Source organism: Lissotriton helveticus, chromosome 11 (assembly GCF_964261635.1).
Source record: "Lissotriton helveticus chromosome 11, aLisHel1.1, whole genome shotgun sequence".
Lineage (NCBI taxonomy): Eukaryota > Metazoa > Chordata > Amphibia > Caudata > Salamandridae > Lissotriton > Lissotriton helveticus.
The window spans coordinates 1,007,881,545-1,007,896,125 of record NC_136072.1 but is presented as its reverse complement, the minus strand read 5'-3'; the positions used below and the strand labels follow the sequence as shown (position 1 = coordinate 1,007,896,125).

The 14,581-nt window shown below is 49.3% G+C and overlaps 1 protein-coding gene across 2 annotated transcripts in view; it reads right to left on the bottom strand.

Moving 5' to 3' along the window:
• The window catches only part of SSH1 (slingshot protein phosphatase 1), a 542,618-nt gene that overhangs the window by 112,333 nt on the left and 415,704 nt on the right, over positions 1-14,581 (bottom strand). For both annotated transcript variants that reach the window (XM_078667402.1, XM_078667403.1), the window contains one exon: positions 11,536-11,730. In XM_078667402.1, the coding sequence (XP_078523528.1) occupies positions 11,536-11,730 (195 nt within the window). The remainder of the gene's footprint in view (positions 1-11,535; positions 11,731-14,581) is intronic.

Here is a 14,581-nt window from a genome sequence, read left to right as displayed (position 1 = left end):
CGTATGCTAGATTGCATTTGTAAAGATGTAACAAATAGCAGATGATGTTGGGAGTGGATGCATCTAGCGGGTTGATGTTGTGTGTAGCACAGTAAATGACAAACTGCTTCCATTTGGCTGCATAGCAGGCTCTGGTGGTGGGCTTCCTTGCCTCCCGTATGATATCCATGCATTCAGGAGGCAAGTCAAGGTAGCCAAACTCTAAGACTTCAGGAGCCAGATCGCCAGGTTGAGCTGTTGCGGATCTGGATGCTGAATGTCGCCATGGCTCTGCGTCAAAAGCTTGGGCGTGAGGTGTAGCCTTTGATGCGGTACCACGGAGAGTTCTAGAAACGTGGTATACCATGGTTGGCGTGCCCACGTTGGAGCAACCAGGATGAGTGTCATCGAGTGTTGCATTAGCTTTCTCGCCACCAGCGGTATGAGAGGTGCTGGGGGAAAAGCGTACGCAAATCTGCCTGACCAGTTCATCCATATCGCATTGCCTTGCGACTGTGGGTGAGGGAACCTGGCGGCAAAGCTTGGGCATTTTGCGTTTTCCCTTGTGGCGAACAGGTCTATCTGTGGATGACCCCACTGCTGGAAGTACGGGTGGAGTACTGATGGATGTATCTCCCACTCATGCATCTGGTGGCTGTACCTGCTGAGCAGGTCCGCCATCTGATTGTCTGTGCCTGGGAGGTGTTCCGCCATGAGGAAGATGTTCCTCTGAATAGCCCACTTCCACATGCTCTGAGCCAGATGAGACAACTGTGGAGAGTGTGTACCTCCCTGCTTCTGGATGTAGTACATGGCCGTCATGTTGTCCGTCCGGATCAACACGACCTTGTTGCACAGATGTAGTTTGAATGCTTTCAGTGCCATGAAGATTGCCATCAGTTCTAGGTAGTTGATGTGCATCTTCTTTTGCTGTATTGTCCATAGTCCCTGCACTGTGTAGTGGAGTACATGAGCTCCCCATCCCTGGAGAGACGCGTCCGCCGTCAGGATGATCTGTGGGACAGGCTCTTGGAACCGTCGGCCCTTGCAAAGGTTGTGTGGATTCCACCAATGCAGAGAGTCGTATGCCCGACCGGTGACCAACACTAGGTCTTTCAACTGTCCCTGAGCCTGATTCCACTGATGCGCTAAGCATTCCTGGAGCGGGCGCATATGTAACCTCGCGTGCGGGACTATGAAAATGCAGGAGGCCATCATGCCTATCAACTGCATGAACACTCTCGCGGGGAGCGAGTGTTGCGGGTTGAACTGTTGGATCAGCGACTGGATGTTGTTGATCCGCGCCGAAGTTGGCTGAGCCGTGGCTGCCAGAGTATTGATTGTTGCACCTAGATATTGCCGCACATGGGCTGGATGAAGGTGCGACTTTGGATAGTTTAGGGAGAAGCCCAGACTGTGAAGAAGGTGAATGGTGTGGGACATATCGGCGGCGCACTGCTGGGCGGACTTTGCCTGAACCAGCCAGCCGTCCAGATAAGGGTAGACATGGATGTGTTGTCTCCTGAGGTGCGCCGCCACTGTTGCTAGACATTTGGTGAACACTCTGGGGGCTGTGGTCACTCCGAAAGGAAGGACCTTGAATTGATAATGCCGATTCTGAATGGTGAATCTGAGGTATTTTTTGTGTGATGGATGGAGTGGAATGTGGAAGTAAGCATCCTTGAGGTCCAAGGTTGCGAGGGAGTCCCCCTGAGTGAGTAACGGAAGAACCTACTGCAGCGTCAGCATGTGGAAGTGTTCCGAGAGAATGTATTGGTTTAGAGGCCGGAGGTCGAGAATAGGCCTGAGGGACCCGTCCTTCTTTGGGATCAAGAAGTACAGGGAGTACACCCCTGTGCCTTCCTCCTCCACTGGTACGAGCTCTATGGCGCCCTTTTGCAGCATGACGAGAACCTCCTGATGCAATAAGTGCAAATGCTCTGTGGACATAGGATGGTGTTTTGGTGGTATGTTGGGTGGAGTGGATGTGAGCTCCAAACAATAACCGAACTGGATAAGTTTCCTGACCCACCTGTCTGTGGTGATGGATTTCCAGACTGGCAGGAACTGCTGGAGTCTCCCCCCGACAGGTGTGGAATGGTCGGGGGGCAGTGACAGGGCGTCACTGTTTGTTGGAGGCGGAGGAACGGGAGTTGTTGTTGCCCCTGCCTCTGCCCTTGGCGTTGTTGCCCCGATAACCTCCTCTATTTTGTTTGGGGTAAGAGGATTGCGCCCCACCTTTATTGAATTGTGTTTGCTGGGACATTTGGCCTCTGGAAACACCCCTATTGCCTGAGCGACGAAAAGTGCTCCCTCGAAACTGTTGGGATTGGAGAGATCCCATGGACTTCGCAGTCTCGGTATGCTTTTTTATTTTTTCCAAGGTGGTATCCACCTCAGGACCAAATAATCTGTCAGGGTTAACTGGTCGGTTGAGGATGGTAGTTTGGGTCTCAGGCTTAAATCCGGAGATTCTGAGCCATGCCTGTCGTCTTAACATCACACTGGTGTTAATCGCCCTGGCTGCAGTGTCCGCAACGTCTAGTGCACACTTAATTGAAGCGTTGGAGATGAGCTTCCCTTCCTGGATAAGCATCTCCTCAGCCTCCTTATATTGGTCTAGGGGGGTGTTGCAACAGGGTCTCCAGTGTGTCGTAGTGTGCCCTGTCGTACCGAGCCAAGAGTGCCTGCGTGTTAGAGATACGCCAGATATTGGCCGCCTGAGCTGCTACCCTCTTTCCCGATGCTTCTAGCACTTTGGACTCCTTGTCCGGGGGAGGAGCTTCACCAGTGGTTTGCGAATTCGCCCTTTTGCGTGCATTAGAAACGACCAGGGAGTCCAACGGCAACTGTCCCTTGATGTAAGTGGGATCGCCAGGTGCCGGTCGGTATTTCTTTTCAATCCTAGGACTGACCACCCTTGCCCGTGTGGGCTCTTTGAAGATGTCCGCAGCATGTTTGAGGACCCCTTTTAGCATCGGGAGGGTTTTCACAGTCTTTTCAGCAGTTGAAAAAGTGTCAAAGAGGAAGTCCACCTCCACAAGGACAGCATGCATTTCAACGTCGTAGTTTTTTGCCGCCCTTTCAATCAAGGCATTGAATGCTGCAGAATCCTCAGTGGGAGAGGTCTTGACATTGTATATCTGAGGGTCAAGGGCGGGTTGCTGATCCCCCTGGTCACCTGTGTCCACCCATGCGTCCTGTTGTTCATCAGGATCCGTGTGGGCCGGGAAGCTGTATTCCTCATCCTGATCCCCAGCATCCTCGGCATCTGAATAAGTTGGCGAGGGCGTGGCAACTCTTTGAGTCCGAGGAGTCAGTGGTTCGACCAAGACCGGTGAATCCGAAGCAGGCTTCTTGCGCTTCAAAGGAATGGTGTACGACTCCAAAGGCGTCGTCGCCGTAATTTTCCGCTTGTAAAGCGTAAGCTTCCCAGTGTCGGCATCGATGAAACGTTCCGACTGTTCCTCCATTAATGGTGGTCGATGCTTCAAACCCCCAGCCGGGAGAGTAGGCGTCGACCCCACAGCACTCTGCAAGTTCACGTCGGGCGCCGCCCGTGGCGCGAAGGCCTTAGGAGCCACCTTCGGCGGCAACGTGAAGAGGATTGGCGTCGATGACTTGGAGGCGGGGACCGACTGCTTTGGTGCGGAAGGCGTTTTGGGGTCTTCTGCTGAAGCCTTATCCCTGATACACTTGAGGGAGTCCGAGACCTGCTTCGTGAAGGAAGCGGACGGCTTCGTCGACACGATAGACGATCGTGGTCCACCAACGTGTGAAGACTCGAGCGTCGATGCCTTGGGCTGGTTGGTCTGAGGCTTGATTGTGTCGGCGGCCTGGGCAACCGCCTTTGAGGCACAAGTCTTCGGCTCGATGCCCTTGCTGGACTTCGGCTCGATGCCCTTGCTGGACTTTGGGTCGACGCTCTTTGCGGCCCTCGGCTCAACGCCTTTGCTTGGCTCCGGCTCGACGCCCGTTCTGGACTTCGGCTCGACGCCCTTGCTTGACTGAGTCTCGACGGCCTTCTTGGACTTCTGCTCGACGCCCTTGGTCTGCTTTGGCTGGACGGATTTCACCGACTTTGCCGGGTCGACAGGCTTCTTCGGCCTGGGCTGTTCCGACACCTCGGAGGACGAGGCTGTCGACGGTGGAGCAGAAGTTTTCGGTTTCGAAGGCGGTTGAACCACTTAAGGTAGTGTGGACACTGAAGGTTTCACTTTCGGTTTCGTTTTCGGTAATGGCGGCTCCGTCGAAGAGTCCGTAGCCGGACCGGGAGGCGGGGCCGTGGATGTTGGTAGAAGGTCTTGGGTAAGGCCGATAGGCGATCCCTCGACCTGAGCCTTTGTAAGTGTTCGAACGGGGCATAGCTCTTCCTCTGAGCTATCTTCCATGGCCCCATAGGCCTCATCGTCGTCTCCTACCTCGTCGACGACTTCTTCTACGGGTAGGCCTTCGACATCCACTTGAAAAGTCGTAGTCGATTTCTTCCGCTGGAGGTGAAATCTGCAGCTGAACATCGTGTTCGTCTGCTTCTCCGCTGTCGAAGATGTCCACCGGTGCCGGGGCTGACTGCCGGGCCTCCATACGCGCCACGCGCCGAAGCCGAATCGTCTTCTTTGAACGAAACCGTGAACAAGCCATACAGTTGGCTTCATCGTGGTCCGGCGACAGGCACTTGTTGCACACCGGGTGGACGTCGATGTGTGGGTACTTCGATCCGCACACGGGACACTTCTTGAACGGGCTCCGTTCCATGTCGCGTCGTCGAGGGTCTTGCTGCGCCGACTGGGCCTCGATCACCAAAGAGCCACGCGACTCCCTGGATGTCAAACTCGGGAGGCGAGTCCGAACAGAACCGGGCACCGAACGCAAACAATACCGACGTTACGAGAAAAGGCCTTTTGGCCTCGAGAATATTGTCGATTCCGAACTGGAGAGAACGAAAGTACATCCGAACCCAATGGCGGAAAAAAACAATCTGGGGATGGAGTTGATGCCCATGCGCACTGTAGTCCAGGGGAGGAGCCACCTATCTCGTGATACTTCGAAGACTCTTCCAGGAAAACAATGTGCAATCATCCGGACCCAACACTAGGCGGCGATCTATGCTATAGATATGAATTCAGCAGCCCACATGCCTCGAACGGGATATTTCCTAGAAAGGCCATGGATTGTGAGTGTGCTCTGGGAGAAACAGGTAAAGGTCTTTAGGCCTTAGCATAGCAAGTCTTAATGCACTTTACTATCCATCTGGCTATGCCTGGTCTGGTGGAGAAGCGTGGCTCAGTGGTTAGAGGCGGCAGACCCGGAAGCTGAGATCGGCCGTGGACCAGGGTTTGATTCCCTGCCTCGGCGGGTCTCGGGCTCAAAAAAATTCCACGGACTCGACAATTCTCGCTCCGGTGCCTACTCGACTCACGGGGTCACACTCTGCGACTCTGGGCAATAGCTTGCTTAATCTCCACTATGGCCCCTCGCGGCGGGATGCCTGGCTTTCACCTTGTGGATACCCTGCCGGGGTATCTCACAGGGGAATACCAGGACGGGTTCCCTAAGCAAGCGCCTTGATGCCTTCGGGTGATACGTGCGCTATATAAGTCGCAATACATACATACATATAAGGTTGGCCTTGTGTGGTGGTGAAAAGGTGACAAAAAGTTGTATAGACTTTCTGAAAGTTTTAGTTCTATCAATGTAGAACATAAGTGCTCTGTTGACAGCAAATGAATGAAGAGCTCTTTCCACAACAGAATCAGGATGAGGGAAGAAAGCTGGCAATTTAATGGACTGATTGATGTGACATTGTGAGACTACATTAGGCGGGAATTTCGGGTTGGTTATAAGTACCACCTTGTCTTTGTGTATTTGGAAGAATGGTTCTTCAAAGGTTAATGCCGGCAGCTCACTAACACATCTGAGTGAAGTTTGGTGACTGAAAAAGCCACTTTCCATGAGAGGAATTGAAGAGGGCATGAATAGAGATGCTCAAAAGGAGGTCCCGTGAATCTTGTGAGTAATATATGAAGAGTCCAAGAAGGTGCAGGAGGAAGTCAAGGAAGACTATAATGACTCGAATTTTAAAAAGGAAAAGGTGTTGTTTATTTTTAAGATAGGTAGCCATGGCAGCGAGATGTGAGCGTATAAAAGTATATGGAAACCCGCCTTTTGTAAGTGAAGTAGAGAACAGATAATGTTTTGTACTGTAGCTGTGAAAGGGTCTATCTTTTTGAGTGGCAGTACCAAACAAAACATTTCCACTTTGCTGCATCGCAGGTCCCAGTGGTAGGTTTTCGTGCTCCTTTAAGAATGTTCATACATTCTGCTGTTAAGTTAAGATAACCAAATTCTATGACCGCAGGAGCCAGATCGCTAGGTTGAGAGTTTTGTGATTTGGGTGTCTAACTTATCCGTAATTTTGCGTGAGAAAGTCTGGCCTGTTAGGGAGCTTCTCCTGTGGAACTATTGAAAGGTTTGGTAATGTTGTGGACCAAGATTGATGAGCCCAAGTGGGAGCTACTAGGATCATTGTCAGAGATGTCTGCCTGAGTTTCAGAACCAGTAATGGAAGGAGAGGTGGAAAAGCGTAGGCAAATCTCTTTGACTAACTCATCCATAGTGCATCGCCCATGGATAGTGGGTGTGGGAACCTGGAGGTCAAGGTTGGGCATTTTTCATTTTCTCTGTGGACAAAAGATCTACTTGAGGGAAGCCCCACTTTTGGGAGTAGACTAGGAGGACTTGTGGCTAATTTTCCCATTTGTTGCTGCATCCGTCTGAGCAGATCTGCAACATTGTTATCTGTTCCCAGTAGGTATTCTGCTAGTAGGTGTATGTGGTGATGTACAGCCCAGTTCCAGATGGTCTGAGGCAGTTGTGAGAGTTGTGTAGACCGTGTACCCCTTGTTTTGGAAGATAATACATTGCAATCATATTGTTTATCCAGACTAGGAAAACCTTGTGAGGTAGGGAAGCTTTCAATGCTAAGTGAACAGCTTTAAGCTCTAAATAGTTGATTTGGAGAGTTTGGTGCTTGACATCCCAGAGGCCCTGTATTGTGAGGTGTTGAAGGTGAGCAAGCCATACCATCTTTGATGAGTCAGTTGTGAGTGAGGTGGGGGACAGGGTCGAGAAAAGGCAGCCCCTTCAACAAGTTGGTGGTGTTCCACAATTGCAGAGTACAGTGAGTGTGGCCATCTATCAAAACTAGATCTGTCAACTGAACCTGTAACTTGACCACTGACGAGCTCAACATTGTTGTAATGGACGCATATGTAATCATGCGTGGGGAACTATTGCAATGCAAGAAGCCATCATCCCAAGCAGACGCATGACCACTTTTCATTGCGAGTTGCTGGTTGGTCTGAAAACTGGGGCAGTATTGTCTGAAAGCTTTGAATTCTTATGGGATTGGGGTAAATTGATCCAGATTATGTGTTTAGGATTGCTCCTAAATATGGTTGTACACCCCAAATTGTGGAGAAGATCTATTGTCATCTAAGTGTCCTGTTGCCACTGATGAAGAGTCCTGTCTTTGATAGCCAGTTGTCCAGGTATGGAAATATGTGGACAGCTTGTCTTCTGAAATATACTACGACCACTTCTAGACATTTAGTGAACACTCAAGGTGCGGTGGATACCACGAATGGCAAAACCTTGAACTGGTAATGTTTGCCCACTATGAAAAATCTTAAACATTTCTGATAAGCTGCGTGTATTGGTATGTGAAAGTAGGGGTCCTTTAGGTCTAGTGTTGGCATAAAGTCACCTTGTTTAGGAAACGGAATGACATCCTGGAAGGTAACCATATGGAAGTGTTCTGATAGGATGTATTTGTTTAATGGCATGAGATCTAAAGTTGGCCTTAATGACCTGTCCTTTTTGGGGATTAGGAAGTACAGAGAGTATACCCGATGTTGAAGAGGGACGGGCTCCATAGCACCTTTGACGAGAAGAGTTTGAACTTCCAGTTTGAGTAATGTTTGATACTCATGTGACATCCTGTGAACACGAGGTGGAATGTTGTGTGGTGTGGCAATGAGCTCCAGACAAAAGCCCAGTTGAATAATGGCTCATAGCCACTTCCCTGATGTGATCGATTAACATGCGGGTAGGTAATTGTGAATTCTGGCCCCAAAAGCTGTTATGTGATCAGGGTGAGAGAGAGGATAGGGTAGTCACTGCTCCACTCTAAGGGAGGTACCTTTACCTCTACCTTGGGTGTTTTGTTTCCTCTATCGGAACCATGGTATAAGCCCTTAGGGTATGAGCCCTGACCGTGTCGCTTTTGTTGGGAGGTGAAAGTCTCAGAAGAGGTGGATTTGGAGGGTCCACGCTCTCCTAAACAAAGAAAAAAAACACCGGTAGCAGGTGTCTGAAATGCCCCTATAGCTTTGGCTGTCTCAGTATCTTTTTTTTAATTTTTTCTAACGTGGAATCCACCTGAGGGCCAAACAAATGTTCCTTGTCAAAGGCCATGTTTAAGACAGCTTGTTGAACCTCAGGCTTAAATCCTGAGATTCTAAGCCAAGCGTGTCACCTAAGTAAAATACTAGTATTTACTCCATTGGCTGTAGTTTCTGCAGCATCTAATGTACACTGTATGGAACGGTTACTGATAATTTTACCTTCAGACACTAACTGTTAACCATGTTTTCTATGATCCTCTGGGAGATTTTGAAGTAGATCTTCCATTGTGTCCATGTGGGTGCAGTCAGTGTGCTAGGAGCGCTTGAGAGTCTGCAATACGGCAATGGGTGGCAGCCTGATCTGCAACTTGTCTCCCCGCAGCATCTATCCTTTTACTCTCTTATTCAGGAGGTGGAGTGTCTCCAGTGGCCTGAGAGTTGGCATGCTTGCGTGCTGTGGTGGTAACTAGGGAGTCTGGATGGTAACTGTCCTCCAATGTAAATAGGGTCAGATGGTGCAGATTTGTATTTCTTATCTACCCTAGGTGTGACAACCCTAGCCCTAATAGGGTCGGTAATATGTGCTCAGTATGCATAAGCATACCTTTTAACATCAGCAGGTGTTGACTAGCCCTATGTGTGTTGGAAAGCGTGTCAAAGCGGAAGTCATCCTCTAAAGGTTCTTTATGAAGTTCCACATTCTGAAAAGCAGCAACCCTCGTTATATTCTCCTGGTAAAAGGTAACATCCTCAGGAGGAGAAAGGAGTGCAGGATAAATATCAGGATCGTGTCAGCAGGGGGATTTGGGTCATAGTTGTCCCAGGGGTCATCTCCCTGTGGCCCACCATACCCACCAGTGTCTGACTATGGAGATCCTTGATGTGGGTCATCTAGTGGCTCTCCTGGAGGAGATGGTGGTGCAGGAGAGCGTGAAAGTGGTGGAGGTGGGGGTGAAAGGGGTGGAGGTGGGGGTTAAAGTGGTGGAGGTGGGGGTGAAGGTGGTGGAAGTGGAAGTGGAGTTGGTATGGGAGGTGGAAGAGATGTAGGGCTGGTAACTTTGTCCATAGTCTTCCTTTTTGGAGAAACTGGCATGTCTAAAGATTCTTTAAAAGTAAGCTTCCTTTTAGGGGGTCAAGGAGAGGAAGGTGTAACCAGTATGCGCCACAATATGAAGTTTCTTCGGGCACATGTCCAGTTTCTGCTGTAACTTGTGGAGGATTATTCCACTTGTGTGTTGGAAACGAGTTTGGAGGTCGGCTTGGATTATTTCGGCTCCAACGCTTTCAGCGTGGGTGTAGACTACGCACTCTGTACCAAGGTGAAAGATGGTGGCTGTTGGCCTGGTATCGAAGATCGACCTACACTCTTCAACGTCTACATGAGCCCCCTCGCAGCCATCGCACGCCAGCACAACCTCAACATCATCTCCTACGCCGACGATACCAGGCTGATCCTCTCCCTCACCAACGACCCCGCCAGAGCCAGCCTACACGAAGGGATGAAAGACGTTGCCGAGTGGATGAAGAACAGCCGCCTGAAACTGATCTCAGACAAGACGGAAGTCCTCATCCTGGGATCATCGCCCTCCGCCTGGGAAGATTCCTGGTGGCCCCCTGCCCTGGGCACCACTCCCAAGCCAACGGACCACGCACGCAACCTGGGCTTCATCCTGGACTCCTCCCTCTCAATGACCAGACAAGTCAACGCCGTCTCCTCATCGTGCTTCAACACCCTGCGCATGCTCTGCAAGATCTTCCGATGGATCCCCACTGAAACCAGGAAGACCGTCACCCAGGCACTCGTCACCAGCCGACTGGACTACGGGAACACCCTCTACGCCGGAACCACAGCCAAATAAAAAAAAAAACTCCAACGCATCCAGAACGCCTCCGCACGACTCATCCTGGACATCCCCCAACACAGCCACATCTCCGGCCACCTGAGAGACCTGCACTGGCTCCCCGTCAGCAAGAGAATCACGTTCAGGCTCCTCACCCACGCACACAAAGCTCTCCACGACCTGGGCCCACAGTACCTCAACGACCGCCTGACCTTCTACACGCCCACCCGCCAGCTACGATCGACCAGCCACGCCCTCGCCGCCGTACCACGCATCCGCAGAGCCACCGCCGGAGGAAGATCCTTCTCCTACCTGGCAGCCAAGACTTGGAACTCCCTCCCCATCCACCTTCGGCTGACCCAAGATCATCTCTCCTTCAGGAAGCAGCTCAAGACCTGGCTGTTCGAGCGTGACGTACCCCTCTCCCCCAGCGCCTTGAGACCCTTCCGGGTGAGTAGCGCGCTATACAAATGCATTGATTGATTGATTGATTGATTCGATGCCGGTTAATGGTCTTGGTCCGAGGGAAGCCGAATTGGATGGCTTTGACTTCTCATGCACGTTCTGGTCCGAGCCCATAGGCAGGGCATCCATTGAGGGTTTTCAGTGCCGCCCATGACTAGACAGCAGTGGTGGCCCGGAGACCTGAGATTTTGAGACAAGTGCTGCTGAATGTTTTTTGGTAGGATTATGCTGGACAGAAGCAGGTGAAGGGGTTCTCATAGGTTGTTGAGCTGGAGTAATGTCCTCTAACTAGAAAGCCCTCTTCAAGCGTGCAGAAATGGCGTAAAGTGGGAATGATGCTATAAACCTAAGTAATTTATCTGAGTGTATGTTTTGCAAACTTTCTCAAAGTTCAGAACAATTGATGTCGAAACATCCTACTGTAAATATGTGAAAATTAAAGGCATATTAAAAACGGATTCTCAGCCTACCAAAACGAGCAGCTTACCTGCACTTACTCTGGCCAGGCAGAATACAGAAACCTGATTGCTCAAGCAGATGAGGAATTTTTGTGTACTGATGAGCAACACAGGAGCACCAAAGCACCCTCACACGCAAAAATTATCACAGAACTCCATTTAACTTCAATTGTACCCAGGGATGGGAGCCTAGTATTCTAGGTGCAGGAATGCACAGCTGTTCAGATGCATCTATTTCTCCTAAGTAATTGAAGGGGAATTACTATGATCTGGTCTAAGTCTATGACAACCAGCAAAGCTTCACGCGACTGTATGTCTGTGGTATCTGTGTAGGGGCAATGAAAAGCATATTAAGTAATTTCTGGAAAAAAGTGAGAAAGGACTAACTTATCCACAAAGAGAACAGGAGAATCGGGGCGAGTTGATTCCAGGTCCAGCATCACATTCCACTCATTGATGGAGCTTTGGTCGGAACAAATGCAGCTCTCGTAGTATGTGGCCCACACCAGAGCCATCCCCCCTGGAAAGTAGTTGTATCTCCTGGCCACTTCACAGGCCTTGTGGAGGATCTGCAGTGCGGACCTAAGAGTTGAGAAAACAAGACAGATGCTCACAATCAAGCACAAGCTGGCAACTGAGATTGAAAAAAATACTGACAGCATTAGTTTACTTAAATAGATAACAAAAGAAGAATTAAGTTGCTAAAAACGTGATATGAGTTTTAAATGCTTGGAACATCGAGTTTTCCATATCTGTTATTCTTTTAGCAATGTGAAGTAAACTCAAAACTGTATTTGTAGCTGGAAACAGAAACAAACATTTTATGCATCTTGAAAAGCTTAACAAAAATTGACTCCATGTCAAACAAAGCTGTTCAGCCCAACCTTAAGGCACTCTTGTCTGCATGAAACAACAATCAGAACCAAAGGTGATATTACCTCTTTGTGCTTCGTCAGTAATTAAGGTGCAGCTGGAATCGTAAGGCAGAAGGAACTGTAGGCAGGTCTGGTTATTCATGTACTTTGCACTCACACAGATAGCATATTATCCTCTACTGGTCTTATTTAAAATGTTGCTCCTTTTACTCATACCATAACCATGATGTGACCGAGGCTACAGATATTAGGATAGGTTAGTGCACTAAACAGGGTAAATGGTAAAAAATGTACTTTAAAAAAAACCACATTTGTTTGGTGTGGGGACACCGATTTATTCCGGCCTGCATCCTCATATTAGAGAGCAGGTATTTCAAGCCTAACTGGAATGGGAATAACCAGCAGGCCTAGGTATACCAGGTCCTTTACTTTATTTTCTTTTTCAAACAACTTTATTTAAACTATTTTTGAGGCCATTACAGTACATCCAATGAATCACATCAAATATATACCTACATGCAGAGGGGGGCAAATAAGAGAGCAAATTGTAAGGGGTCAGAATCTCATTTGAGCTTGGTCAGTTCTTTAATCTGGATCCGGCAAGTTGTTGGCTTACAGTGACTCGACTCCAGCCAGTTAAACCAGTGCTGGAGGATGTCGAATCCCCCTGTCTCTTTTGATGTAGGTATGAAACGAAGTCCATATCTTGTCAAACTAAGGCAATGTTTCTTTCAGGGTGGCTGTGAGGCATTCCATTGTGTGTATCGTCTATACCTTCACTCACCACTGGTCTATTGTTGGCGAGGAGGTATTTTGCCATTTCTAGGCTATCACTAGTCGGGCTGCTAACACAAGTGGGGATATTGATTTTTCTTCCGCTCAGAAGACGGGGTAAAGTGTGCCTATCTCCATATGGCCCAAAAGAGTTATTTGTGGTGGTCGGGGTCGATCTAAGTCTGTGATTCCCTTTAAACGTTCTAAAACTGGGCCTCAGAAAGGCTGGATTTTGTTCAGTCCCACCACATGTGAACATTGGTCCCCAATGAATTGCAGCTCATCAGCAAATAGCAGGAGCATTACACATCACTTTCAGATGGACTGGGGTCAAGTGCCACCACAACTTTAGTTTGAATGCATTCGGAGACAAAGGGACGTTTTGCTGTTCTTCCCCATATTTGTATCCAGTCAACCTCTGTCAAAGTGAGAGAAAGGACGTTTTACCATTGTGCCATGTGGGGCAGATTGGTCTAGGGCGCTGTAAAGACAAGAGTGCTTTGTTAGTATCACCATCTGCCATGATATCCTCCACCCTGGTCATCTTTCTTGTCTGGTCCAGACCACCTTGTTCCAGAACTGCAATGTCATCTCTGTCGCCCATGCCAAAGTCCCCATGGAGCGGCGTGCTCGCGGTGACAACCTCAGCAACTGGTGCAGAGACAGCTATGAGTAGTCCTACTCCACGTGGCAGCAGGGGTTCTCTGCGTCTGGAGAGCACCAAGTGAGGACTTGTTTAAGTTGAGCCACCAGTATACATCATTACAAGGCAGAGGCTCCCATTCCTCCCTCCGCTGGGCTCCAAAACGGCTTTGGCTATGCAAGGTGTTTTGTTTTTCCAAATAAAGGCCCACCTTTTTTGTATAGATTTTAGAGAGTCCAGGGGGATCTTCACTGGTAGGCACTGGTAAAAGTAAAGTAATTATGGCAGAAAGCTCATTCTGATGCTGTTAATCCTGCCCTACCATGAAATCTCTAGTGAACCCCATTGTTAGAAATCTTTAAACAGGGTATGCAGGAGAGGCGGTGCATTACTGTGGTATATCTCACTAGTGTAGGGAGGGATGGTCACCCCCAAATAGTCAAATCCTGTTGATGCAATTTGTAGTTTGTAACCAGAGGCAATTTTTTTCACTTTCCTCCTGGTTCTTCACCACTCCCATAGCTTTAGATTTATGGTGATTTATCTGAAATCCGGCCACCTGGTGAAAGTGGTCCAACTCTTCAATCAATGCAGGATGGGAGCTGTCTGGGTTAGTCAGAAAGCAAAGGATATCATTTAAAAAAAAAAAAACCTTTTTATTGGATTTTACATTTCATACAAACATGTCACACAATAATCATTCGCAACTGCCGGGACGCAATATTTAATGAGTCTCGTTGTCAGGACTAGCGGTGGTGTAGTGTGTTTCCTCAAGCAGTTGGCTCATTAACTGATGGAGGGGGAGCCTTCTCATCACCTCCGACAGAGGTGCCAGGAGGCATCTAGGAAATGGTCGGTGGTATGAGCACCACAGTACCCTGACCCGTATGACAGTCTTTAGTCCAAAGTCCCTTGTAAAGGGTATCGTAAGATGGTAATCCAGGTTCAGAACTGAACTAGGGGACTCATAACTCGGGGAGTAAGGGGGCAGGGGCTTGTGGTCGCATACGGCAGGAGCCATAGTGGTGATGCTCCGCGTCAATCCGCGAATTTCAGATACTGTGCACTGTCCTGACCTGACCTATGGCGCGAATCCTGGGAAGTGGCCTAGGGGGGGCAGGTAGGGTGGGGGGTGGGAGGG